The sequence below is a fragment of the Netta rufina genome, assembly GCF_964035555.1.
Source record: "Netta rufina genome assembly, chromosome: 20".
Lineage (NCBI taxonomy): Eukaryota > Metazoa > Chordata > Aves > Anseriformes > Anatidae > Netta > Netta rufina.
The window spans coordinates 3,284,608-3,312,120 of NC_140144.1; the positions used below are offsets into that span (position 1 = coordinate 3,284,608).

The 27,513-nt window shown below is 46.4% G+C and overlaps 1 protein-coding gene across 2 annotated transcripts in view; it reads left to right on the forward strand.

Annotated features, from left to right (window-relative positions):
• Positions 1-27,513, forward strand: part of LOC311217258 (voltage-dependent N-type calcium channel subunit alpha-1B-like) — a gene marked incomplete at both ends in the record, with an annotated part of 280,405 nt that overhangs the window by 231,590 nt on the left and 21,302 nt on the right. Inside the window, 10 exons of one of the 2 annotated variants that reach the window (XM_084299168.1) lie at positions 523-724; positions 2,276-2,440; positions 3,186-3,296; positions 3,460-3,543; positions 13,193-13,309; positions 15,026-15,091; positions 15,717-15,808; positions 17,206-17,356; positions 20,850-20,977; positions 25,433-25,529. In XM_084299168.1, the coding sequence (XP_084155294.1) occupies positions 523-724; positions 2,276-2,440; positions 3,186-3,296; positions 3,460-3,543; positions 13,193-13,309; positions 15,026-15,091; positions 15,717-15,808; positions 17,206-17,356; positions 20,850-20,977; positions 25,433-25,529 (1,213 nt within the window). The remainder of the gene's footprint in view (positions 1-522; positions 725-2,275; positions 2,441-3,185; positions 3,297-3,459; positions 3,544-13,192; positions 13,310-15,025; positions 15,092-15,716; positions 15,809-17,205; positions 17,357-20,849; positions 20,978-25,432; positions 25,530-27,513) is intronic. The other variant, XM_084299169.1, reaches the window with a different exon arrangement.

Sequence of the window (27,513 nt, forward strand, 5' to 3'; positions counted from 1 at the left end):
GACTGTTCAGCATATGACTTTATTTTGGCAGACGTTTCTGCTGGGACTGCAGTTCATGGCTGGGGTGTCTACATGGCAGGACTTCCTTGTCCTCCACATTCAGTTATTTAATAAAATAGAGAATAAAACTTAGAGCATCAGCATGTCCTTTCCAAACCCTCACTGTTCCCCTAGATACTCAGAGATCATCAGTACCTTTCTTTTCCCACCCATATTTTATTCATATTGACCAGAGCAGAAGAGAAGCCAGATCTAACGGTATCCTCTCCCCCTCACTTGGATATGTGGATCTGTACGTAACAGATGGCAATCGTTCATCAGAATGGTGAAAACAGAGAAGGTTTCCCTAAAATATCCTCAAGGAAAACTTCTTCCCAGCCACTAAGATGGGAATGAATTTGACCTGAGCATATGTGGGAAAACCCTCTGTGCGAGTGAAGGCCAGCGAGCGACTGTAGGGGTGTCATTGGTGCTTCTCACTGATTCCACTGACATTTCTTCTCTCTCTGCGCTTGCTTGCAGTGTATTGAAGCATTCAGTGGATGCTACCTACGAGGAACAGGGTCCCAGCCCTGGCTACCGAATGGAAATGTCTATCTTTTACGTGGTGTATTTTGTTGTCTTCCCTTTTTTCTTTGTGAACATCTTTGTGGCGTTAATCATCATCACCTTCCAAGAGCAAGGAGATAAAGTGATGTCAGAATGCAGCCTAGAGAAAAACGAGGTACCCACGTCTTATGAATTGAGCCACTGTGGGTGTAAGCACCTGGGGGTCCAGAGCTCCTCAATACTGAGGGGAGTTCTCTCCTCATCTCTCCTGCAGCAGGAAGGGCTTCAGAAAGTGTGGTATGATGTGCTGAATGTAGGGCCTAGAGAATAGGCACCAAGCATCTTGGAAATTTTCATATTTTGCATTAAAACAAAACCAGGGAGAGTCCCCAACTGCTGCCCTTGAGCTAAGCAGTACCCATATCCCTCTGGATCACACCTCCACTTCCAAGTGGAGATAGCGTTGCGTGTTAGCTCAAGCATGCATGTGCCAAAGGAGGCAGAAGTGCTTGGTGTGAGAGGGGCTGCTTGTCAGAAATCAAAGTGAAATGCAGTTGCTGCTGCTCCCCAGTGGAAAGCTGCTCTCACCAGGCTTTTTTTTGCCTGGCTGAGACAGCATCCTCCTGCCAGCAGCCAAAAGGAGATTCCTTAAGAAGAGCATAAGAACAGGGCAAGCAAGCACAATGCTTTCATTTAACACTGTAGCAAATGCAACCATTTTCAGCTTAGGAACCTCCTGAATTGGACGTGGTATCTCTGTAGTTAACAGCATCTGTCTATTGTTCCTCCACAGACATATCCAGTTTCCTCAAGAACCCAGGCAAAATTTTAGCATTTGCAAAATCCTTTGTCCGGGGTCCTTTGGCTTCAACTACCTGTTGTGCAGAAAAAAATCTCTTTGTTCATTTTGAAACTAAAGCTTGATTTTTGATTAAAAGAGTTGACTTTTAATCAGTTACTCAGTGTTTCAATTATTTGTCTGTTTAAACAAAAAGTCCAAAATAAAGTAGAATATTTTGAGATGATTTACCCACATTTTTTTCAGCTGGGCAGAAAGTTTTCTTCTTGAGATTTGCACTATGACAAAATTTGAGATTTTGAATTTTTATCTCAATCCAAGATGAGAAAATGTTCCAGAATCAAAGCTTCCTGTGGGTAGAAATAAATTTTAAAGCACTTTTCTACTTAAAAAAAAAATGTGAACAGAATTCTCCAAGGGTATCTTTGAGAGTACAGCCTGTAATTCTTTTTGGGTAATTTACTGATTGAGTTCAGTTCACATTTCATAGAAATTATTAGGTGGAGAGGTTTTTCTGTGTGTGAGGACACACCTGAGCTTCACTATACTTTTGTTTTAAACACAGCATCTTCACCAGTCCTCCAGTTTCTGGAATTCTGTGTCAGGCAGATTGTTTTCTGAAGCAAGCCCATGAATTTAAAACTTATTTCCTCAAGCAAGAAGGGATTGGGATCCACCGGGTGGTGAACAGGGTTGCGGGAGGCTACAGGAATGCTGTGAGGTTTGGGATTTCCATGAGTGTCCAGGAGTGATCACAGTTTGAGGCTGGTGTGCTGCATTTCACAGTAGTATTCAGTACTTGCATCATGTGTTGGAAAGGCTTAGAAATGTCATCCTCCACTAGGTGCTCCACTCCCAGCAATAACCTGACTGATGGAGACTGTCAGCCCTTTTTTGTATTCTTCTCATCCCATTTCTGTTTTGTAGAGGGCCTGCATAGACTTCGCCATAAGTGCCAAGCCACTGACCCGCTACATGCCTCAGAACAAGCAGTCTTTTCAGTACAAGATGTGGAAATTTGTGGTGTCCCCTCCCTTTGAGTACTTTATCATGGTCATGATTGCTCTCAATACTATTGTTCTCATGATGAAGGTTAGTGGGCTGTTACTGAATCTTTGCAATTTCGGGCTAGAAAATACGGTGTTTGCTGTGGAGGTTTTGTGCTCTCATCTGGGGGGTTTGGCAGGAATATTGCCACTTCTGATCTCCCTCGTGTTGGTTTTAGAGGCCATGGGGGATTTCTTCCCTCCCCAGAGGGAGGTGGTTTGGTTGTGATCAGACACTGTGAGTGGGAACTGGACTCAGCCCGTGCTTCCTGCACAGAGCAGGTTCACTCTCTGGGTGTGCTCTAAATCCGGCTGTGCCAGGGAGATTGATCAAGTTTGTGTCAGGCTTTGGGGACAAGATCCACAGTCCCTAGAAGTACAAGATGTGGGTGTCTGGTTATTGCAGATTATCTCCCCTCCTAACCGTTGTCTAGCTTAGAGTATTTCACAATCAAGTGGTCACCACCTTCTTTGGGTCTGCTGGAATTAAACACAATTCTGCACTTCTTCTCTGGTTTTGGAAAACACTCTTCCTCCCTTCTGGTCCATGACGTGCTTGCAGGGAGATGTACAGAGCAGCTGGACCCTAGTTCCATGGGTAGCCCCAGCTGTAGTCAATGCTGTGATTCTGGCCTGGCATGCATACCCATGTTCCTACCCAAAGTCTTGCTTAAAGCAAGTACTGAACCTGGCACTAGAATAGGCAGGAACCTTGTGATACAGCCAGGAAGGTTTTACTCTGCCATCATAAAGGATCTTTCAGTAATATCCTTTCTTCCATCCTGGTTTAGTTCTATGATGCTCCAGAAGCGTATGAAGAAATGTTGAAATGCCTGAATATTGTGTTTACGTCCATGTTTTCAATGGAATGTGTGCTGAAGATCATTGCCTTTGGTGTGCTGGTATGTGCCTTCCTCATTTATTTTCAACTGTTTCTACATGAAATGCTTCTATTTCATGATGTACATTTAAAAACAAGCAAACAAAACAACAACAAAAAAAATGTCTTGCAAAGAGATAATAACCCCTGGATCCCTCTATCCCCTTTGTGTTCTCATTTGGCAGAATTATTTCCGAGATGCCTGGAATGTCTTTGATTTTGTAACAGTGTTGGGAAGTATTACTGATATTTTAGTAACAGAGATTGCGGTAAGTACAGTTTGCTCAATTTGCTTCATTTACCAACAAAGCTGTACCCTGTCGAGACATTGCACCTTTTCCCCACCAGCCCTCTTGCTGCCTCGGGGACCCACAGTGACAGGGTCCCTGGGTGACCTGGCAGCCTGCTTCCATCAGCTCAGCTCTTTCCACAGAGATGAGCACTGCTGGCTGCCCCAAAGCCTCTCGTGCCAAAAGCTCTGATGAGAACAACAGTGCTGGTGACTCTGCCAGGAAGCAGGCTCTATTTCTCCTTCAGGAAAAGGCTCCGACCCCGAGCCATTTTTTGCTTATTAATGGAAAAATCCTGTTGAATGTAATAAAGAGACAATATCAAAAGGAATCTAATGAAGACTGCTGGCTTGTAGCGTGTGGTGCTTCGCAGGGCACACACGCACACCAGCATCTCATCTGTCTCTCCCAGCCCATCTTGACTGTGGGACAGGGCAAAGGTGATAAGAGAAGAGAGAATGGGAACATAAAAGCAACCAGAAATTCACCAGCTTGTGCAGTCTGCACTGGGGGAACACAGTTTCTGTTCTGTGCACAAAAGTTTTACAGGGCAATTATTAATTAAATAAAAACAAAACTATACCACAGGATTCATTGGCCACCCTTCCCATGTCTGCTCTCTCCCTGCTAATGACTCCTGGAGATTACATTAAGTGCACAAATGTACCATTAAATTCTAGAGGATTTTTCCATAAGGGCAGCAAATGACTCAAGCCTTGACAGCCTGAAATTATCCAATTTAAAAATGTGCTCCTTTCCTTTCCCAATGCATGTTTTAGCTGATGATGCTGTATCCGTATGTAATGGATTTGAACTTTACCATAATTTTTTCTTCTCAGTCCCCAGGATTTGCTTATAGACCTCTTTTATGTGTGCTAAGCACTATGTTCCCCAGACTTCTTTACAGGACATTCAGCTGGTGCTAAAGAACGTTATTACAACTGCTAACAAAATACATTATCTAACCTCCTTGATACAAAAAAATACAGAAAAAGCCAACTTTTACTCCCTGTGCAAATGGTGTTTAACAGTTGATGAATCTTGTAGAGTTTGCATTGCCTTTTGCTCTTAGTGGACAGCCTACAGCCAGGGTAGAGTCACTCAGCTCAAGCACAACGTCTGGCTACAACCTCCATGTGCATCAGGAGATTTGTTCTGCTGTGGCAGGCACTGAATGCTTGCCTCCATTCCCTCTGCCTTGGGACGTGCTTTCTTGCCAGGTTTAGGCACTCAAACCTTTGCCTTGGTGTGAAAATCTATGGAAATGTTTGCAAGTCAGCCACAAACATGGACTGAGGCTTCTTTTCACACCATCCTTCTGCCAGTGTTACCAGCACAGTGAACTCGCCATTGTTACAGGAGCCTGTGGTCTCCAGGTCTGATAAATGCTCCTTCAGGAAGAGAAAGAGTAAGAGTTAGTGCATAGTTAGAGGCTCCTCACCTTCCCCTGGTCTTTTAGCTGACGCTAAATGTGCTCTCAGAGACCCACCTAAGACCCACCTTGCTGCATCAACCTCTGCTCTGCAGTGCTTCCTCTGGCTTCCAGCATCAGATAGTGCAGCAGTGCAGGGATGCCTTTGGAGAGCAGCACGAATTCTCTCTAAAACAGGCAGCAAAATCCATTACAGCTAAGCTCCCAAGTATCTATACACTTTTCTCTTATCTTTCCAGGTAATAATTGAGAGTCTTTTGGTTTGACTAACTAGACCCATCAAGCCAAACGTTGGGGAAGACTGCCTGCTGGAGTTCCGCCTGCTCTCGCAGTGCATCCAGCACGAAGTTGCTCACAGACATCTCTTTCATATCAAACCCATGTGTTGCCCATTGCCACTCCAGCTCCTTACCTCTTGGTTCTATCTCTCAATCCACAGACCAATTTGAGCTGCATGTTCACTAAATCTTCCCTTTCTGCAGCATTTCTGCATAGCCACTGTGTCTCCTGCCCATGCACTTTCCCCTGCAGAGTACCTAGAGGTCCCCCCCGCCTACTTGCTAGAGATGTTTTTCAAAATTTCTTTCATATGGCATTTCTCTGATCTCCCTCCAGCCTGTGCCTGCTTGCAGCAGCACACTCACACACACCGGATGGCTTTTGCAGCCACTGGTGTATTATTTTTAAGCTGCCTGCATCCATCTCTGAGCCTCCAGACGGGGCGATGGGCTGAGAGTTCAAGCACATCGTGCACATCGTGCCAAAGAGGCGTTAGGAAGTAGCTTACTTGGCTTAAAGGTGATGCATTGACTCACTGCTTCACTACTCAAGGGAGAATTTGCAGCAGTGCCCCAGCGACTGCGTTCATACCACAACTGTTAACGGCAGAAAATAATTGCAGCTTGCAGACTGTCACAGGGCATTTGCTTCATCCAGAGCCTCGTGGTGTGGGTCGTCTTGTAGCAGGCTCTGCACTGCCAGTGCAACCCCCTGTCCCCTCTGAGGTCTGAGGACACTTTATGGCACCTCGTGTGGAAGATGATCAGAAGGGTGCCATGCTGCTCTGGTCCTGTTTTGTTGGGTCCACAGGAGGTGGCAGGGTGCACTACCCTGACCCATGGCACATTGGGGTCCCAGAGCTGCCTGGGAACCACCAGCACTGTTTCACTGTTTGGGAAGTGGAACAATAGGTTTATATTTTCAACCACCTTTGTGGTATAGGCTGCTATTTTAAATCAGGGTTGTGCCTAAGTCACTTTAACACTTCTGCAATTTAGAACCAATCACAAATAAAAGTGCTGAAGCTGTCTGCAGGCAGCCCAGGCCATGCAGAGCACCAGGGCTGAGGCAAGGACCGGTGGGCAGGCATTTGTTTGTTTGCAGGCATCATGCCCCATCTTTACCCATGTATTTCCTGACTCAGCCCAACTGCTTTTTGCCCTTCACATTCCAGGTAGGGGACAAAGGTAACCGAGGGTGGACATCTGCTCTGCACAAAATGCCGTAGCCGTGCTTAGCCTCGCTTTGGGCTCGGTGCACGAGCTGGGGAGCAGCAGCTCTCTGCACCGTGTGACTGTGCTGAGCGTAACCAAAGAGATCAGGTCTTTGCCCCCGGTGACCCAGAGCCGTGTCCCCACCGCAGGATGCCCTCTTCTTTCTTTGCCTTCCTCTGCTCCAAGTTGCTTGCAGCTGCTGGGCAGCCGTGCAGGAACCTGGGGGGCAGTTGGTCCTGCCCCGTGTGTTCACCCCCTCGTTGCCCATTTATACAGGAAGGTTTCTCAGGCAGAGAGAAAAGCCCAGGTGATGGTGTAATGTTGATGCTACCATTTGTGGGCACCCATCCCCAAAACAAACTGTGAAGCCCTCCTGCTGCTGCTGGTGGCAGGATGCTTTCTGGGGATGCATCAGAGATTGGTTTGGGTTGGAAGAGGCCTTTAAAGATCAAGTAATCCAACCCCCTGCTATGGGCAGGGACATATTTTGCTTGATTTTGAGGTCAGGCTAGCAAATAGTTGCAGGAGCGCTGGTTTTCTGCATGACTAACTTACAGTTTTCCAACTGTGAGTGTCCTCCAAGGTAACTGAGTCTGCTCACCTGGGCGGTCTCATCTTGAGAGTCTCGGCTTCCACCAGCCTTGCTGCATCGGTACTTTGAACCACTGAAAAGTAAAGATAAAAGGAAAAGAAATGTATTGATTAATTGCTTTATTTTAATTTGGTAGTCATGTCATATGTAATTTATTTTGTGAATGCAGTGGAATATACATATTTTTTTATTTCCTTAGGCAAAAACATGCATGTCAGTTTTTTTACCCTCTTGGTAATTGGAGTAAAATAGTAAAACAGGTGGCACGAAGGAGAAGCTGTCCTTGCTCCTCTGGCCAGCCTCAGGAGGCCGAATGGGTGTATGGCAAACTGACATCTATTTCTGTGCCTGGAAATACAAAAAAAAAACATCCTGAAAAAGTGTTTGTGAATTGTCTCCCAATTTGCATTACAAAAAGAAATGCAAATAACAACTGCACTGTCTGTGTTACCTTTAGGATCTCAGAACCTGTTTTGGTTTGAAGCATTCTTTAATTTATATAATTATCATAAAAATAACACCCCCAAAAGCCCAACAGTTCTTTTCCAGTGAAATTTTCAGAGTTTCCTTTTTTGCTTGTCCTGATTACTCATTTTCTCTTTTGTTTCCTGTTTTGTTCTTTATTTTCCTTATCTACCTGCTGAATCACGCCATCCAATCAACATACAATGCGAAAACCATGTCTCCGTCTGTATGTTGTGCACCTGCTGCTCAAAAAAATAAATTTGTAAATAATCTTGCAAATATCCATCCATGAAAACATCACATATAGGACACGGTTGGTTTCATTGAATTTAAACAATTATTTAAATTCTCTGCTTTTATTTTCTCTCGTTTTTCTTTAATTTAATTTGTTTTGATGAGATTTCCGATTGCACTGGTGAAAAAGCCTCACTGCAGCGTGCCTCAAAACTGGCTTCTGTTCTGCATCTTCTTCCCCTTGGCTAATTGGTGACGTGAGGCAAATGCAGTTACCAATAGCCTGTTCTCCGCTGTTTGTTACACCCGACACTGATAAAGGGGAGACTGACACTTGCTTTATTTTCGTGGAAAATTGAATGAGAATAAGAAGGAAGGATGCTTCTGGATGACCTGGATGGGAAAGCCTTCCTTTTGTAAGTGGTGGCACCAAATTCAATTCTCAGAAACTGTTTTGTTTTCCTTTTACAATGAGATGTGTTGATGTTTCTGGAGAGGGAAGCAGAACATTTAGTAGGACTGTCTTCGTATTTCAAGCCAATGGTACTTGTAAGGCAAAAAAAAAAAAAAAAAAAAAAGCCATTATGGACTTGCTTCCCTCAAATCAAAAGAGAAATCATAGGAAAGATTCTTTTTATTAAACTTTGAAAACTCTGGCATACCAAGATATGGAAGTATTTTGCCACCACAAGTGGACCCAGAGTCCCTGGATGCAAAAGCAAATTCCTCAAGTAAAATGCAGAAGTCACAGTATGAATAGGGCTCAGAAGAACTGGGAACCAGATTCCAATATGAATTTGAATGCCTAATTCCAAAGGTGTCTTTGGAAACATCAATCTTTGGAAATCAAAAATGAAGCAAAAAAGGATGAATAAGGAAAAATGTAATCAAAAAAGATTCCATTTTAATTATCCTGGCTATGACTAATAATAACACGAATGAGACCATGAGCTTATCAAAAAACACTCAGTCACCTGACAAAAGCTCTGGGATCTGTTCTAACTTAATGTCTGGACTTTCTGTTGCACAGTTGCTGTTCAGAAACAAATCAATGTGAGGCTTCATGACAGCCTGCACATACCCTCCATGCTCACCTAACGGTGGCTCCAGGAGGAAACTTTTTGATAGGAAACAGTGAAGAAGGAAAGGAGGCTGTGTAAGTTAGAGGTTTGCTCCATGTGGTCTGAGCAGCGAGTCCTCTGCGAGTGCTGCAGTGGCTGGAACCACGGCGGTGTGTGGGAGCTGGGGGATGTCTTTGGGTGATTTGTCTTGGGGCAGCCTGGGCTCAGGCAGCATGAAGAAGTGCTCTGGCATCAACTGCTCATGTGAGTAGTGGAAAAATGAGCTTATCTTCATTTGCCCAAATTTTGGCCTTGTTGCTGTTAAAGTTTTGCAGGTTAAAGGTTTCAATGTTCGTCTGGTGATTGTTAGGGTTGTGGTTTCTGTGGCCATCTGCCCAGGTCCAGGCTCCTTCCATTGCTTGGTGCCCAAGGCCCATGAGTCAGATCTTGAGGGCACCAAGCTCCCTTGCTGCTTCTGCTGATGGGAGCCACCAGTGACTGCAACAGAAGGACCAAAGTTAAAAGGTGATGGGGAATGGGGAGAGATCTCAGCATCACAGACCTATAAAACCATCTTTCCAGTCTTTCTGGCTCCGGATAAAAGGACGTGTTAGAGCTGTAATGGTAGAGTTGCAGGCAGGCGTGGCAAAAATACTCAGCCTCTGAAAATCAGGAAGGGATTTCCCCAGGCTTCAAAGGAAGCCAGGACCCTATGCAAGATTCAGTGGCTCTTCTGCAATACTGGCAGTGTCACAAATGTTTAAACTGGAGCACAACTACCCATCAAAGGTAGTTCATGTGCTTAAATACCTTTTCCTCAGTGGTAGTTCCTTAGCAGCACAGACTAATTCTTGCCAGAACTGCCAAAGTGCCCTCAATGCTCCTGTTCTTGGCTTGGTCGGACCCCTCTGCCCATGCCTCTACGGTGGCTTTGCAACTTCAGGCATGCCAAAGACAGAAAGCTGAAGTTCCGAGATGTTGGGTTGTTTTGAATTTTGCAAATGGGCACCCATAAGAGGTAAGGTGAGCAGCCCAGCTCCTGCTGGGGTTCTTGTTTTGTGGCAGTGTTGGGTAACCTCCTTTGCTAATCCTCCAGAGCACATCCAGCTGTGCCATGGAAAGCTCATGGGCCCATTTCAGGTTTTAAAGTCCAAAACACTGAGTCTACTGAGTCTTGATGCTTTGCTGCTGGCGTGCAGAGCAGAGCTTATTCGGCATCCCTGCGGTCAGTGGGCACAGCTCCTGTGCTTGGAAGGAAACCTCTGCTGTTGTAGATACAGGAGGAGGAGATCTAGGGCTGTATGCCCTATCCATCATAGATTTTCTGCTTTCTACGAAAAACATCCTGAGAAAGTGTAAAGAGCAGGCTGTCCATGGCTGGACAGCAGGCAAGGACAATTTTTTCTTTATGATGTCTCTTCTCCCCCTTCCCTCCTCCCCTGTGCTTTCACTGAGCTCTGGGGACGTGTTGCATGGAACCCCATGGGGTCTGTGGGCAGCAGGGTGCCCTCAGCACCAGACCCCAGCCACCTCCCCTTTCAGGGAAAGAGTGACAAGGCAAAGAGAAATGCCTTTCAGTTTGCCAGTCCTCAGGTGGACCGCAAAACTATAAAGCAACGGTGCCTCTTGTGAGCACCTGGCAGCCTTTTCAGCATCTGTGCAACAGAAAAACAAACAAAACCCTGGAAACAAAGACCCCGATGATCCAGAAGACGACCATGGGCATGTCACATACTACAGGGGTAGCTAGAAGGAAGGAGAAGCAATGCAAAACACTGCCATACACGAGAAATATCGCAACGTGGAGTTTCCCCTTTAACTGCATGCAATGCTGATACCTGCCTGGAGAGCTGCGTGGCCAAAGGAGGGGTTTTCTATGCGGTGTGCCAAGGGTTACACACGCCCAGCCCTCTCACCCGTCACAAGCGTGTGTGATTTTGCCTCCCGACGAATGGTGCAGAGAACGGTCCTTTGTGGGCTCTGTGCACGCGGGTGATGCTGGATTTTCCTGGGTTGCGAGGGATTCCCCACGGAGCTGGGGCTTCTGCTGCCCTTTAGGAAATGGCAGTGGATAAGCCAAAAAAAGGAGGGGTTGGGACTGGGAGAGAAAACAAACAAACAAAAAGAAATCTATTTGCCCATCCAAATCCCAAGGAGTGGAAATTTGCAGCCAAGCACAGTTTTGAAGCCCCCACTCATCCTGCACGCACACCACGATCCTATAGAAAGCCCCAAGCTGCACAGGGCCAGCCTGTGCGAAGTGTGACTTTGCAGCCAGCACAGACCAAATCAGACGTGCTAACTCTGGTTATGAGATTATAGCAAAAGCTGAACAAAAGGAAGGTTTTGCTGCTAAGCTTTATTAACATGGAAGAGGGAGGTAAGGCAGGCTCCCACACAGTGACCTGGATCCTGCAGATGCTCCTGCGTGCATGCTCTTTGGAGGAGCCTTAGGCTTGTGCATGGGGAGATCTGGCTCGAGTGATGCTCTGAAGGCAATAATTTGCCTGATTTGTAGTGGTGCAATGAGCAGGGTCATGTAAGGGCCAATCCAGCTCCTACAGGGGCATTCCCGTGATTACAACGGGCTCTGGGTTAAACCTTTGCCCTGGGCTGGATCCAGCCCTGCTGCTCGCTGGGTGCAGCTGCCCAGGCAGGAGGATCTGGAGCAGGCGGCCGGTGGCTCTCCGGCTCTCCAGCCGTGCTCAGGCTCTGTCCCCTGGCTCTTGTACAGCCCTTACCTGCTAAGGTGAGTTCAGCCAGTGAAGGGAAGGTAACCAATGTGAAAAATAAAACAGAATTGTTGCTCAGAGACAGGTGTTGGATATTTAGTACCTATTACACTGACCTTGACCAACCCAGGGGAATCCTTGCTTGTGGTTTGCCTGCCAGAGCTGCTTTTTGTTGCTGACTTGAATGAGCTCGGTGTTGTCTGCTCTTTCATGGAACATACCTATGCTTTTCTCTTTTCTCTTTATTTGAGGATTGAGTCTGATATATGGTCTGTGCCTAACTCTGAGCTGCTTGCGTTTTTAACATGAGAGAAACCAAGTGCATGCCTGAGACTGATTTCTTGAACTCTTTGATGGGATTGGTGGAATGCGATGCTAATGGCCCAAAAACTGAGCTGGCATTTAAAGGAATGAATAGATCCAACAAGCCCCCCAAATTCAGCATGAGCTCTGTAGCCAAATGAGCAAGAAATGTGGGTCACGTTAATATGACTGGGTGTCTTCTGGTAAAAGGATAATACAAGAGAAAGACTGTTTCTGCTCATCTTTACCAACACGAGCTCCTTACGATTGTATTTTCCCCTCCACTGCTTGACAGTTTGAAGCGGGCCGTTTTCTCTCTTTAGCTAACTCAGTCAAACAAGTGGCTGTGACCAGAGAGTCACAAATAAGTGAATTGGAATAGGTACAGAACGGGGGGATATTTTTCATCTCCTTAAAACAGGAGGGCAAGAGGGATCTGGCTTTTGCATGTTTTGTTTTGGAAAGAACCCTCTCTAGATTAGCTCATTGGGGCAAGCAACCTCTTTCCCATAAAGGAAAGAAAAAAAAAACAGGCTGTGGGGTGGGGAGAATCACGCAAAACAAATGGAAATCAGAACCTGTCTCTAGAAGTTATTTGGTGCACCTGTGAAAGCATACTTAGTAATAATTAAAAACAAAAACAAACAAACAAAAAAACCCAGCAGGTTCCTAAGGCATCCACCTGCTGAACACTCGACCTCCCCCACCGATTTGCTGCCAGTGATCCATCTCCCAAAGTCTTGCTGGTGCCATTTCTCCTTGACAAGCCTGTCCAGTCACAAGCTGTATACAAATACTTAAAATCTTCAGGTTAGAAAACATCCTTATTTTATCAAGGATGTTTTAATCTTCCCTGGACAATGCCTTCCTTTGTTATAGCAGAGGCTACATATGCAGACTGTTACAACCGTCTTGGCTTAAGATCAATTCATTGCAGAAAGCAAGCAGACCAAGACTTGAAAACAACCTTGTTCTTTATAAAAATGATAACATGGCACCATTACCTCTCCCTGAGTCTTTAGGGGAGAAAATCTGCCTTACTCAAAGCAAACAAGACCTCCATGGACAGCGTGGAAGGGCCATTTCCTTTTCTATCATTGACCCAGGAGTAGAGGGGAGGGCTCTTGTGGAGAGGGATTTTCTCATACTTGCTGCATGTGGAGTGATCTGCACTGACGAATGTTTCTTTTGGAAGGTTTTCTGGTGGCCGATTTGCTGCTTAGATCGTGAAGCTGGTAATTTTAATTTCTTTTTTGCGGGCTGTGGTTTCTCATCGCGTTAATTTCTGAAGGACACAAAACCTTTACTTTCCGCAGGACAACTTCATCAACCTCAGCTTCCTACGGCTCTTCAGGGCAGCCAGACTTATCAAGCTCCTCCGCCAGGGTTACACTATCCGCATCTTGCTCTGGACGTTTGTGCAGTCCTTTAAGGTGAGAGTTGGGCCGCGGGGAGACAGGGAAGGGACGTGGGGAAACGCTTTGCACTTCTGCAGCATCAGCCACTGACCATCAAAGAGCTTGCCAAAGGAACGGCCACGCTGCAGCTCCACCATGCAATGGCAGTAACGCTTGTTTTGCACCAACATCAGCTGATTTGCACTGAGCAGCCTCTGAATGCTGCAGGTGCTGAGCTTTTTGGAGTATGAGTCTGAAAGCACCCAGAATAAGTTCATAACACTCAGGTTGCCCTAGAAACCATGACAAAATCCTTAGGGCAAAGTATCAAGATTCAGGTATTAGCAAAAAGAGAAGACAGTCTGATTAGTGAGGGCCTTCATGCCTGCAGCAAGTGCAAGGTTTAGGTTTAAAACTTACCTCACTTTTCTGCAGGTTAAGAGACATAGTCAATTAGTAAAAGTGTGTTAACGTGTTAACCCAGAGTAATTTGTTTGTGTATATAAGTCCTGGTAGAATTTAACAGAGGAGAAACCCAACCATCAAGCAACTAATGGGAAAGGACTGGGGGGCATGCCTTAAAGGACATAAGCAATGAGATTCGTTAGGCCATGTTTTTCTTGAGGACAGAGAGAGAAAACAGTGCTGCTGCTCTCACCTTGTAACTAATGAGGTTTGCTGCAGCCAAAAGAGCCTCTCCCAGAGGCTGAGAGGTGGGGTCTGGGATGTGTCCACCCAGGGGGGCATCCTTGGACTGCGTAGTCTTGGTCAGACCTGAGAAAGGGGGCTCAGTCAGGGCTTGGTTTCTGAGTGGTGTGGGCAGCTGCCAGGTTGTTAACACATTGGCAGTGATGCCAATCTGAAATGTGCTGTTCCAGGTGTGCCTTGCACAAACAAACCACATGTGGCATAGGCTGCTGCCTTGCTCTGTCCCCCCACAAAAGTAGGGGGACACGAACCTGATGTGTCCCAAAGGTAGGGCTGCAGCACAGGCACCCAGTCTGGTGGGTGTTGGGCTGACAGGGACACAACTGTCTGTCTGAGGCAGGATCTGTCTGTCTGTCCTCTGTCCACCGTCTGAGCTGAGCTCTCATCCCTGTGCAGAGGTGCCCAGCAGAGGTCCTTGGCTGCAGGCTGCATAACCCCTCTCCTGTCCCCATGGTCAGGGCTTCTCAGCTTTTCAGCTATTGCTAATTAAGAGGCATTAATTACTCCTTCATTTAGCCTGAGTGCAAAGTAGCTATTACTCCCAGCTTGTGCAATATAATTATGTTGTATTGCTCACTGATTTCTCATGAAAACTCAGAATCTTTTTTGCCCTCTTGGGGTGCAGACTGTGCCTAATTCAGAGCAGAAGCTTGCTCCTTGAATATATATTTTTTCTCATACTAAATTTATAGCAAGGTCATTAAAAATTAAGGTTTGTCTCTCCAATTATGCATAGGAAGCACTAGTGCCTGCCAGTAGCCACAGTGCCTGCTGCAGAGCTTCTTATTGTGTGTTCCCTTGTTACTGCTTGTCTGCCTGCAAGGATACCTACAGAGCTCTTGGAAAACCCAGGCTGGTTTGTAATTGATAAATGCTTGGTTCTGGGACTGTGGCTGCTGAAAGCTGCCAGGATTGCCCCTGTTCTCTTCCCAGCTTCTTCACCTAAAGGACAAACACCACAGAACATAATGCTGCCAGGAATTAAATACTACCAGCTAAAGCATGTGTTTGCTGTCATTAATACCTTCTTCTCCGTTCCCACAGGCCTTGCCTTATGTGTGTCTCCTCATTGCAATGCTCTTCTTCATCTATGCCATTATTGGCATGCAGGTAAAATTTTGGTTCTGATACTGACCGTAAGTAGCCTGGTTTTGTCCCGCAGGGTCAGGGTGGGTTACTGCCTCTGCAGCAGCATCGATACCTGCCTTAGGAGGAGGCACAAAAGCTCTTCGTGACTGGTGTCAGGTTAACTACAAGTGCAAAAAAGGGCCACCTTTTCCTACCCTTACTGCCAGGTGTCGTGTTGAACCTGCTGCTAATATTTGTGGGTGTACAAGGGGAGAGCTCACAGACCAGGTCTGGGCTGCAGGCACCTGGTGCTGGGCCCTGCCCGTGGGTGAGAGCAGGGGACACGGATGCAGCCACTGAGCTGCTTAGGCTGAAAAGAGGTGAGAAAACTTTCTTGGCTTGGGCTGGAGCTGAACAGCAACATTGGAAAGGTCTTCTTGAAGATGAAGCACGTTATCCTGATTTTTTCCACCATTTGATTTCCACAACACAATTCTACCTCCCTGCTCAGCACTGAAACCATTCAAGCTATTCAGATCTCTCAAACCAGGGCAAATTCTTTTCCTGTTGCTGCTTCTAACTCCACCTCGCCACCTTTGCTGACCACTCCTATGTGAGTCTACATGAAGCTGTGTTTGCCCTGTAACACTTCTGCTCTCCGTGGCAGGTATTTGGAAACATTGCGCTGGATGACGAGACCTCCATCAATCGGCACAATAATTTCCGTACCTTCCTGCAAGCCTTGATGCTTCTGTTTAGGTAAGTATACAAAATATTTGCATACAAAATATTTGTATGCAAGCAGTAAATAAATCTTCATTTTCCCATGTGCTGGGAGTTGGGCACGCAGCATTTGAAGTAAAGCACTCAGTCCTGCTTCCTCATCCTTAATGCTAAGGGTTTGCCCTTAGATAGATCAGATACAACACACCAGCATCTCCAGAAATGAAATTAGTCCCCTCCAGCTCAGAATAGTCACTTGAAACAAAACTCTGAATTTCTGTAAGGCCAGATAATTCTTCAACCTCTGGTTCCTCTCCGGAGCCACACAGTGGGAGAGAGCAGATGGAGGCAGCAGGACCGTGACGGGGAGCAGGTTTCTGCACGAGGGAACAGGGCTTAAGGACTAAATGCCACTGGTACAATCTGCTGTATAATCCAGCGGCCTGGGAGCCGTTTCAGTCTGCACTGAACACTAAGTCATCCCAGGCACCAGGACCCCAGGGTTTTTGCCCAGCGCTGCTGCTTGTTGGAATTTGTCGTCTTTGAAAGTGGGGCCAAATTCTGGGTGTTTGTGAGGTTTTTGGGGGAGCTGAAGTCTCAATATGAGAATGAACAGCTTTGCACCCACTCTGCGTGATTGTAAGTAATGCTGCAATGGGTTGGGCTTTTCATAGAGCTGTAGGACAGCCCTAAAAGCACCTCTGAGTGGGGTGCAGAAACAGTGGGAGAAAATCTGAGGTTCTGTGAAAAGCCAGAGTAAGCAAACATAGGGATCCCTCAGCCTCTGATCCATGCATGCGCATTGCAGGGGTTGGTTTATTTTGAGGGCAGACCCTCTGGGCCTGCCAAGGTTTTCCTTTTGGCTATATTTTGCCACACAATAGAGAGTAAATGTTAGGATTTGCTTAGGGTTCACCTACCTGTCACTTCAGCTCTCACACCCAAAATGAGGGGGAGAAGGGAAAGGAGGGAGAAAACCCAGGAGATTGTCATGAAACCTGGACCCAAAGCCTTGTGACCAAGCAGGCCAATGCAGTATTTCTGCATCTCCTGACAAGAGCAATGGAGAATTCAAGTGGAGGGTCCTGGCTTCATTTCCCAGCATCTCCACTGGGTTTGCCACCAGAGCTAGGACAGAGATGTTAGGTGCTCCAAAAGGACACAATATAATCTGTGTTTATTCCCGTTTCTGCTTTGTTCTTGACTTATTGAACTCCATCTGGCTTTATTCTCCATAAACTGAGCATAGGCTATCTGAGCCTGTTTGATTCCTTTTGCCTCCCCATAACAGAGGGAAACATTTTCCTTTCTTTTGTTGGCTGCTGAGACTCCTAAGGCAAATATATTTCTCACCGCCTGGACACAACCTTCCTCCTAATTACCTCAGTTAATTGGGCAGGGATGAACTCACCCCCCTGCTTGCCCTCCCACAGGAGCGCCACGGGGGAGGCCTGGCACGAGATCATGCTGTCGTGCCTGAGCAACCGGGCCTGTGACCCACTCTCCGGCCTCACCAAGAACGAGTGCGGCAGCGACTTTGCCTACTTCTACTTCGTGTCCTTCATCTTCCTCTGCTCCTTCCTGGTAAGTCAGTCCCCATCGCTCCCAAAACGCGGGTGCTGGGGTGGTTCCTGCCAGGCCCTCCCCGCCCCCTTGTTTCCCCTTCGCCCTGGCTGGGATTTGTACAACGTTACGAGGCCGCTTTGCTAAAACCCATTTATCATCCTGGTGATAAAATCCCTTTAATCCCCAAAGAGACCATTTAGTCATTAGTTTAAAGGGAAGGGTTTTATCTTTCTTCCCACGGGGGGTCTAATATTTGGAATTAAGCATTAATCTGTTTTGTCTTGATTTGTAACGTGGCCCTTTGAAGAAGGGGATGGGAGGGCAGGGAGAGAATGGCCGAGATAACGTTGGTGCAGAAGTGCTTGTAGCAGGCAGCCGGGAGCATCACGCTTCTTAGATGGTGTGTTTTGTTTTCTTTGACAAATAAATGCATTTTCTTCTGAGATGGTGTCAGGAAAGCTTTAGACATGAAAGTACGTGGAGCTGATGTGCTTGATGCATGCCCGTGGCCATCGTACGGGGCTGAGTCTAGGCTTTTAATACGTGCCAGTGTCTTTATAATCACTTGTGTGCATAAAAACCTCTCTGCTCTCAGGGCTTGGTTCTTCCCTACACTGCTGGGACAGAGAGATGGAAAACCAGGGACAGGGACCCAATTAAACTTCAAGCAGCAAGAGATAAAAATCACAGCTCTGAAATGTCCCAAAAAGCTACATATCAAACCTACTTTCAGTTCGATGGCTTGATTTTTTAAAATATAAGATTTGATGTTTTGTGCAGCTAATCCCTGCTATCATCTGAAACCTTTAACCAGGAAGAAGAGGTACATGTGGCAGTTTGATGCCATACATAGATAGAGCAGCTTCAGTGGCCCCTACTGAGTTCCTTTGTCCAGCTGCTGCTGCCCCTTTGACATCCTGGGGATTATTTCTTCTGCATATATTAAAAAATGTGGAGCCCTGAAAGCTCATGCAAAGTTAATGCTCCATTTACAGATCCCTTCAGCACTCTGTACTTTAAATCCTAAATCCTTTCTTGTACAAATCCTTCTCTAACATCAGACATTCTCGTTGGTATTTTCAAGCACATCATTGTTCCTAAAGCCTTTTCTTTAAAAAAAAGAAAAAAATAAATAAAAATAAAAATAATAAAAAATAAATTAAAAAAAAAATGTCCCCCAGCTCACCCTTCCTGGCTGACATCCTGGAAATGCAGTAGCAGGCGTGGAGGCTGGGGCACACGTGTGTAAACCACGGCTTTGCATGAGCTTTGCCTCCGAGCCGGCGCTCCCAGCACACCCAGTGAAACCACAGCCTGGGTCTGCTGGCAGGGCGAGGGGGGAGCCCCCACAAGAGCAGGGGGGGCGGCCAGGGCTGGAACTCATTTCTTAACATGCACTCAGCACTTCATTGCAAGGAAGCGTGTGGGTCCCCACAGGCGATTAAAGAATTACAGAGCCACAGCCCGGCCGGGAGGGAACGTTTTAATGGTTTGCTGGGTGGTGTTACACTGTGGGTTTGGGGGAAATTGGGTAATGTGTTTGTTTTGCAATGTTGTTTCTGGCTCTTTGTGGATGGCCAGCCTGACATCATTTTCCTCCTGTAAATTTACACAGTAGGAAAATATAAAATGAAATTAAAAAATACAGAAACTATAGAAACAGCTTTATGTAAGTAAGGGAAAACTGCCCTGAGCCACGGCCAGAGCTGGGATCAGTGCAAGGGGCTTGGGATCAAGGGACAAACTCACCAAAGTTACTTTGCCTCTCGATGTTCTGGGGGTACCGTGATAAGTGTGGGGTTCCTGCAGCTTTGCCCATGTTATAGCAGTCCTGAGAGCTTTGACATCTTCAGAAACACCCTGAATACCTTCAGCATGCCCAACTGGCCAAGTGTGTTTGTGGGAGGGAGCCAAGCAGGCGCTGCCAGACTGGGTCCTGGTACAGCAACACCTCATGTGAGCAAACACTGCTGATGTGTTTGTGGTGCTTCCAGTCTTTGAGAAGCTTACTCAGAGCTGGTTTGGACTGCTCTGGGTTGTTGTACAGGTGATTCATTAAGGACTCTGCTTGTAGGCACCAGTGGATCACGTCCCAGCAGGACCCCGTGCACTGCGTGTTCACCAAAGTTAGGGCCTCTCCCTCCAGACTGCTCAGGAATATGACTTCTAAATGGCACAAGCCCCAGATCTCCACTGTCTGATTTGCTTTTAATGGCTGGCAGATGCTGATCAGCTGGGGACATCCACGTTCTGCTTGGCTTTGCTGCTTCGTGGCTGTGGTGCAGAGCAGCAGCTCAGCCTCCCTACAAGAGACAGAAGGACAGAAGCCTTCCTCGTGCCCCTCAGGTCTTTTTCTGGCACAAGAGCATCTGTTCCCACCTGCCCTCCTGGTCTTCCATTCTGCCAGCTGCAGCTTGATCTTCTCCCATTGAAATCCTTGGGTTTCTTCCATTAACTTTAACGAGAGGAGACTTAATAAACCAAAAAGCCTTTGCAGAGAACAGCCATTAGGGAGAGGAGCTTTTTATGTGTCCTGCCCCTTGTCTTTCAGGGGATCTTTGAAGGTGTGAATTGTTACGAGCTTAAAATAGGATGTTCAGGCTGAAGAATGGCTTTTCTTCTAGCCGTTTTATCTTGATTTGCCTTGCTATGAAAGTGCTGGAAGAGCTGGCACGATCCAGTCAGTGAAGCAGCAGCTCATGGGCCAGCCTGTGCTGGTGTGAAGGGGCAGCCCCAGGCAGTCCGTGGTCATGCTGGAGAACCTCACCAGTGACAGAGATGGTGACAAACTCTCCAAGCCATGCAAACCTGCCTCGTACCACAGAACTGGAACTGCCTTGGAGAGGACAGGGAAGGAGGAGGTGGCAGCAGGTCCCTGGGCACCCAGATCTGGGTTTGCCAGGTTCATTCCCTGGGCTGCAGCTGCTGCGTGGTCTTTTCGAGGTAGTCAGAAGCACCCCATGGTGCTGCCCTGATCAGAGTTGTGTTGTGCGGTTTGGGCCGTTATTTGGCAAGAAGTAGCCCTGCTCTGAGAATGGGAAAATCAAGTGCCTCATTTTGCAGTTGTAAGAAGAAAAAAAGTTTGTCCATCAGCATAACCTCACAGTATTTTTTTCTCTATATGTTAAAACCCACGTGGTTTCAGAAGTTCTCTGCTCAACATCCTGTAAGCCTTCATCTTTCTGGCCTAAGGCCATGGGTGGGTTTCAGGTGGGGCCAGGGGCTGATATTCCTGGCAAACACCTCAGAGGACTCCAGGGTTGTGCCTTCACCATCTGCCTGCAGTACTTGGCTCCTGCAGGGATTTTGAAACAGCAGCAAGGAGGACAGGGCTGTGCTACTCTCCTGAGAGCAAAAAGCAGTTTCTGTATGGAGCTATGGACAATTCCTGCTCCTAAAAATTGGTCACAGTGCAGAAACCTCACATCCTGCTAAGGAAATGTTAACCCTTTTACTTTCCTACCTTTTTTATTTTTTCCTCCCTAATTCCATCATTGCTTCCTCTCTGCAGATGTTGAACCTATTTGTGGCTGTGATTATGGACAACTTTGAATACCTGACAAGAGACTCCTCCATCCTTGGGCCCCATCATTTGGATGAGTTTGTTCGTGTCTGGGCTGAATATGACCCAGCTGCCTGGTATGTATGCTGTTATGCTTGCATGTGGAGGAAGGATATACATTGTGTGTAGGTGTCAGATGTGCACACACACAGACTTCTAAATGTGAGCACAGCTTCAGAAGGAATAAAAACTCCAGAGCTTTAAGTAATGTTGGAGGTGAATACTCCAAGTTCAATTCACCATGTATTGGAGATGAACGAAACTGATGTCATTACAAGGGAGTTTCCGTTCAGTAGATATGAGACAGACAAAAACCAACAACTCAATGAAGCCAAACACAACCAGCACCACTGCATGTGTGCACACAGCCAAAAAATAATATGGTAACTTCAAGTCATCTTGGCTAAAAAGCCAAGCAGAAAAGATGTTCAATGTTTCCAGAAGCAGCTTTGATTGCCTTTGGTTCCTGCATCCCAGTGAGAAGATAAAATTATGATGAATCTCTCTCCATTGGCAGTACTTTTGATAAGTTGTGAAGCTAAGGCTTGCTATTCCTTGCTTAGACAGCATTCGTGTCTTAGCTGAGAACTGCCTGAGCAGCTTCACAAATCCTGTGCAGAGCACTGATGTTGCACTCCAAAAAAGAGAATTCAAGATTTCACAATGACGTCTCCTTAAAAGGAGTTGATCTGCTCCACAGCTTGGTCTCTACGTTAAGTGTTCTGGCCCAGAATTCATCCTTTCCTTGCATGCACCTGTGAGGCAGCAGGGAGTGATGCAATGATCCTTGACATAGGATAGCTTGCTGAAAATGTGTTTTTTAAGCAGACATTTCTCATCAAATCTTGTGTTTTGATCTTGGAAGCCTCCTTCTAATGACATCATCATTGTAGAGGGGATTTTTTTTTTCTTATAAATAATATTTTAGCTTTTGGGTTTGCAGTTGAAATCTAAGACATGTGCACTAATAAGAAGAAAATGCCGTTAGCCTGACTTTCGAAGCGTGTCAGTTCTCAGTCAGCCACCGATAAAGTGTTCCTGATATGTGAGCATGTTAAAGGAGAAAATGCTTTTCTCACAACCCGACAGTGAGGTATTTGGTTTTAATGTTTGTCTTTGCTTTTCCTGTTCAAAGACAATCACAGGGAAAGCTGCACCTCTACTCTGGTAGCACAGCCCCAGAGGAGGGGCTTTGGGCAGCGATAGACCCAAGAGCTACCACTACAGCATTTTAAGGGATTCAAAATATAAGGAAACAGCTTTGACTAGTGATCATTTCCAGAGCAAAACTGATGTCAACATACTCCTTTTCTCCCTTGCCCAGAGTAAGCCACTGCACAACAGTCCTGGTGACTTATTTTCATCTTTAGATGCTCTTAGATACAGATCACAGGAATTTCTGTAATATTCTGCAGCTTGGGCGTTTGCCTGCTGGGAGGCTTTTTTTTCCAAGCCTTGCTAATTTTGTTTCCGCCATCCTCCCCATGAGTTACTCGGCAGTGAGTTCCTCTGTATTTGCAATGAAGCTGCCTCCAGCTCCTCCAACATTTCCACCTTTTTTTGTTGTTTCCCTTCAGCAGAGACAGATGCAGAAAGAGGTTGTATAATCAGGATCTAAAAACTCCCTGCTAGGATGCAATTAAGCTGCTTTAAAATCTCACTTAAATTGATTTAGGCTATCTTTAAATGTAAACCTACTCCAGAAAGACTGCATTTCTCTGAACTGTGTGCAATTTTAACTATCTCAGAGCTATCTATACCACGAGCCTGCATATATATGGCACATATACGAGCAGCTCCTAATCTCTAAGCAGATTTCCGTTACCACGTACTTTATACTACAGACACATCCTTTGTGGGTACTTGGCAGGCAGTAAATAGCTATTTTTGTTTTTCAAATCCAATCCTATCTCTTACCACTAGAAAATCTCAATGAGACTGAGAACCTGGGAGCACCCTTTGTCTCCTTAAAACATAATCTGGGCTCTGATTAGCATCTGTGGGAGAAGTCACACACCTGCGAGGGAAAAAATGAATACCTCTGTGTTTTTTTTTAATGTTTATGTGTTCAGGAGCTTTCCACCCAAGAAAGTTTAAAGATTTTTTTACTCTATTAACTCTGAGTGCAGAGGTTGGATTTTGTGAAGCACTTGGGGCAAACCATTCACTTCTGGAGCTGTTAATACAAAATACAGCAAATACTAAGATCCTAATTCTATTTTTCTCTAACCTTGTTTCTGTTTTGCTCTGGTGTGAAGCTATTGATGTTGGCAGAGTGACAAGGGGCCAAAGTGCAAACCAAGGGACAGCCAAGACGTGATACTCAAGGCTGGGTCCCAAAACATGTGCACGTTCCGGATTTTCCATGTGTGAATAGTTCCACTGAAATCATTTATGTTTTCACAAGTGGGACTAACACTTCTGCAATTTAAAAATAACCTGAAATTCATTCATACTTTAAGGCTAGAACAGATTTTTTGATCATTTGGACTGAACTTCTGTGAAGTTCTGGACATTACATCTCCCAGTAGTTATCTGAGGATTGAGATTAATCCCAGTGCCCAAGGCTGAGCTCCCAGCAGGACAAAGCACCCAGTTGTGATCTGAAGACACAGGGCTGTAGAGAACCTGTTCTTTAGTTGGTCAAACTCACTGAAAGAAAACATCCATCTCATTGATCTTTTTCCATGTCAGTCATTTCTTTACCACATTTTGGCTCCCAGTACACATATATGTAGCATAATGGGAAATAACCACCCGGGTACAATTTGCACAACATGAGACTCCCAGGCAGCACCAGGCTGTGTTGCAATCCTTCAGTTTCATGCCCTCTCGCAAAGTCTCCTCCTTGGTAGTCCCACACAAAAAGAAATGATGGTGCTTGTCCACTTTGAGTCCTTTGATGAAAGATGCACCTGAGGAAAAATACAAGTGTCGTTCTGCTTTTGTTATGGTGGTAATGTTTTCAACATAAGCTTATTGTGTGTGTATTTACATACCTCTTTCTGATGCTTTTCTTATAACTACCCTTGTTTTTCTTTCAACCTCCGATTTTATCTAAAATTTTCTGGGGAATAATATTCAACAAGAATTAAAAAAAAAAGCAGCTAGCAGCTGTTGTAAATGCATGTAATGTTCAGGACAGGTAAGTGTGGTAAAACTGTTGGATTTAGAAGTGGCAGAAGCCTCAGGCATCACAGAAAAGGAGAGAGAGCGAGAGAACAAACACACAGGGAGTTGGTCCAGGGCTGCAAGTTAACCAGGATAATGCTGAATTGAAGGATGAACTGGGAAATAAAATTGGATTTAAGTCTACCTTTATTTTTAAGGACATATAAAGTGAGAATTTTGTCTCTTGTACCCCCTTCCCCATGCACACGCTTTGGTGATACTAGAAATGTCGGTTTGTCCATCGTCATCGCATCGCCACGAGGGACAGCCAAGGAGGGCTCCCATCGACTCTCAGAGAAGGCAGGGAAATGCTCGTTTGTATTTTCCACATGCTGATTTTGCAAAACCGTTCTAAATTTTTGGTATACCACTTGACTTGACTCAGTTAAGCCAATATACTTTTTATAACTATGATTAGGCCTGCAGCCAAGACTTGTGCAGTCCCATTTGATCTGTTTCTAAATTAATAGTTTTGACTTGATTGTGAAGGTTTTGAATAGACCTTAATTTTTCACGTCCAAAAAAGCAGTAATATTGAAGGAGCTATTCCAAAATATTCCAGCCTTCTTTATACAACATACCAAAATAAACACAGCAAAGCCAAATCATCTCATTTTTCTTCAGAGGTCGCTTTGAAGTTCAGCACAGCTCTTTCTGTACAAGATTTGGTTACTCGCAGTAGATTAAGAAATCTAATCCCACTGTTAAATTGGCTGAAAATATTGTTGTGAGTTAATGAGACTGAACATGAAGTGTCCGATTTCGCCTCCTGGTGAGGAAAGCTCCATTTTCCCAGCACCGGTGGCCCTGCGAAGCCCCTTGAGATGCAGTTGCTGGCCCTCCAGCAAACTGCTTGCTGTCCACGCAGCAAAGTATGGCCCTGCTGGGGCTGTGCAGGTAATAACGGTGGGAGGTGGAGGTTCCTAAGCTCTTTTGAACCAGCTCATTTGAATCCCTGTAATAATCCAGTAATTAGGCCATTTGTGTGCTGTGGGCTCTGGTTTCTCTGCGCTGCTGCCGTGCCGGGGCGGTGGGTAGGTGTCTGTAGGCAGATGCTCAGGCACAGGGAAATAAAACACAGTGACAAAGGTAACTAAATGCAAGGGATGGGAAGTCTGCTGAATGACTCTGATGGTTTTCACAGAAGAAAATGTGCATACATGGCTTTTGTTGAGCCACTGGAAGTTCTCTCTCTCTCTCTCGGTCTGTGTTAAAGTGCCTCTTTCTCTGCAAACCCAGTTGCTACCAGACTAACCTTGCTTTTTCAGCACACCTTGTCCTTCCAGCCTCTTCTGTTTGGAAGCAGGAAGGCTGATGCCCCGTGGTTTGTGCTCTCGTAACATCTGATGTTTTCTTTCCAGTTGCCGGATTCATTATAAGGATATGTACAATTTGTTACGTGTAATTGCTCCACCCCTGGGCTTAGGAAAGAAGTGCCCTCATAGGGTGGCATACAAGGTTTGCAGCTTCAGAGACTCCCTCCAGCATTCTCAGTTTTGGTTTTGTTTCTTTTTTTTTTTTTTTTAACCCCCAAGTGCAAATGCAAGTGGTACAGAACAGAAACCATAATGTAACCGCCCCACTGCCTGACCAAGGAATGATTGATGGACTGCCTCCTCGCTCCTCCATGCATCTCACCTGTCCCCGTCCCCGTCCCTGTCCCTGTCCCCATCCCCTCCCACACCCAGCTGGCTGGGACCAGGCAGCCTTATGAGACAGCAAACCCTTGACCTGCACCTCGCAGGTCTGGGTGGGAAGTACTGGGGAAAAGCAGTACAGCTTTTTTTGCTGTACTGGAGAGAAAAGTTACCCCAAGATTTCTAGGGAGCAGCAAGTCCATTTTTGGGGGTGTCCAGGCAGGGGGAGATGAAGGGAGAGCTTTGAGCCTACCCCACTGCAGCAGCCAGAGGCTGCCCTGGCAGCAACACAAGTGAATTAAGCTACTGTAGGCATACCAGGAAACCTCTGGCCCAGGAAAGGAGTCCCCACCTTGGGAGCAAAAGGAGGAATTGTGGACAGGTCTTGCCAAGACGTCAGCACTGGCAGGCACTGGATGCCAGTGAGGTCCCAGGACAGGAGGGATTTCCTTGCTGCCAGTGCACAAGGAGCAGAAGGGATGCAGGAGGAAGCAGCCAGCGAGGAGCCTGCATTGGCTCTTCTCAAGCACTCCAGCCCAGGTAATTCCCTCACCTTACAGGGAAATAAGGGTTAACTTGCATTGCAGAGGAGGCATGGGGCCTCTGCCAGGAACAGGGGCAGAAGAAGGAGGCCAGGGGGAAGTCTGTAATTGGCTGTAATTACAATTTGTGTCCCTCATCAGCCTTCAAATTAGCTCTGGGCTCTAAAGCCTGGGAGGTATGCTGAGGGCATTAGGTACTAAGGGCAGGAATAGACGGTGCTGGCTGGGTAAGTTCTCTTGTCCACCCCCTTCTGCACCGATGCTTTCTGCAGGGTTTGGGCAGTGCCTGCTCCTGCAGCTGCCCTGCTCGAGGAAAGGGTTTCAGGAGTGCTTAGGTCTTGGTTTTCCTCCTGGTACAGTGGAAATGGCAATTTTTCCTGCCTTTCCAAGTTTTCAATATTAATTAAACAAAATGAGATTCCCACAGGCATGTTCCCAGTTAGAAAAAGGAGAAGCAGGAGCATTCCTTGCTGTGTCTGCCTCCCGTGCTTTTCAGGGCAGGATTTCAGTTGCCAGCAGCATGCACTGAAGGGAGATGTCATCCTTAAGGGATGGATCTTAGGACCTGTGCCCAAATCTCTGCAATTCCCAGCTCCCTCGGGCACACAGGGCAGCCACTCAAACCTCACTGGTGGAGAAAGGCAGTGGACATCACCTTGAGGAAAGAGAGGCCCATCAAAAGAAAGGCAGAAACAAACCCCCTTTCTTCCACTGTCCTACAGACTGAGTGCTGCGTTGGGATTTTGCCAGCCCCAAATTCAGGCTGTTTGGGGTTCTGTGGAATTGCTCCCTTGGCTTGGAGTCAGAGCAGCCCCAGTCTGTGTCTCTGAGCAGATTAGGATTTTTTGCTTTGCTGTTAGCCCATAAGCTAACCCCCAAACCAAACTCTCCGTTCGCTGAGGGAAGGCTGAGCATTTTCTCTAAGCCCCCTGTCCCATAACTCTGCCTACCAGCTCTCCCCGGCATGGTGACCACGACCTCTCGGACTGGTTTGGGGGGGCAGGAAGCAGCCCTTCCACCCCCAAAAGAGCCCCCCAAACCCTCCCCATGCCTCTCTCCCGGACAAGACCTCAATCATTCCCGGCCGCTGCCACAGGGGCCGTGGCAGTTCCCCGTGGAGACGCTGGGCGCCGAACCGCAGGAACGGGAGCGGAGAGCCTCTCCACTTACCCACCTCTTTACTTTGGTTCTGTTTTCCTGAGAAGCCTGATTAACCAGATATCTGTTCTCTTGTCTGCTTCCCCTTTTCTCTCTCTCCTCCTC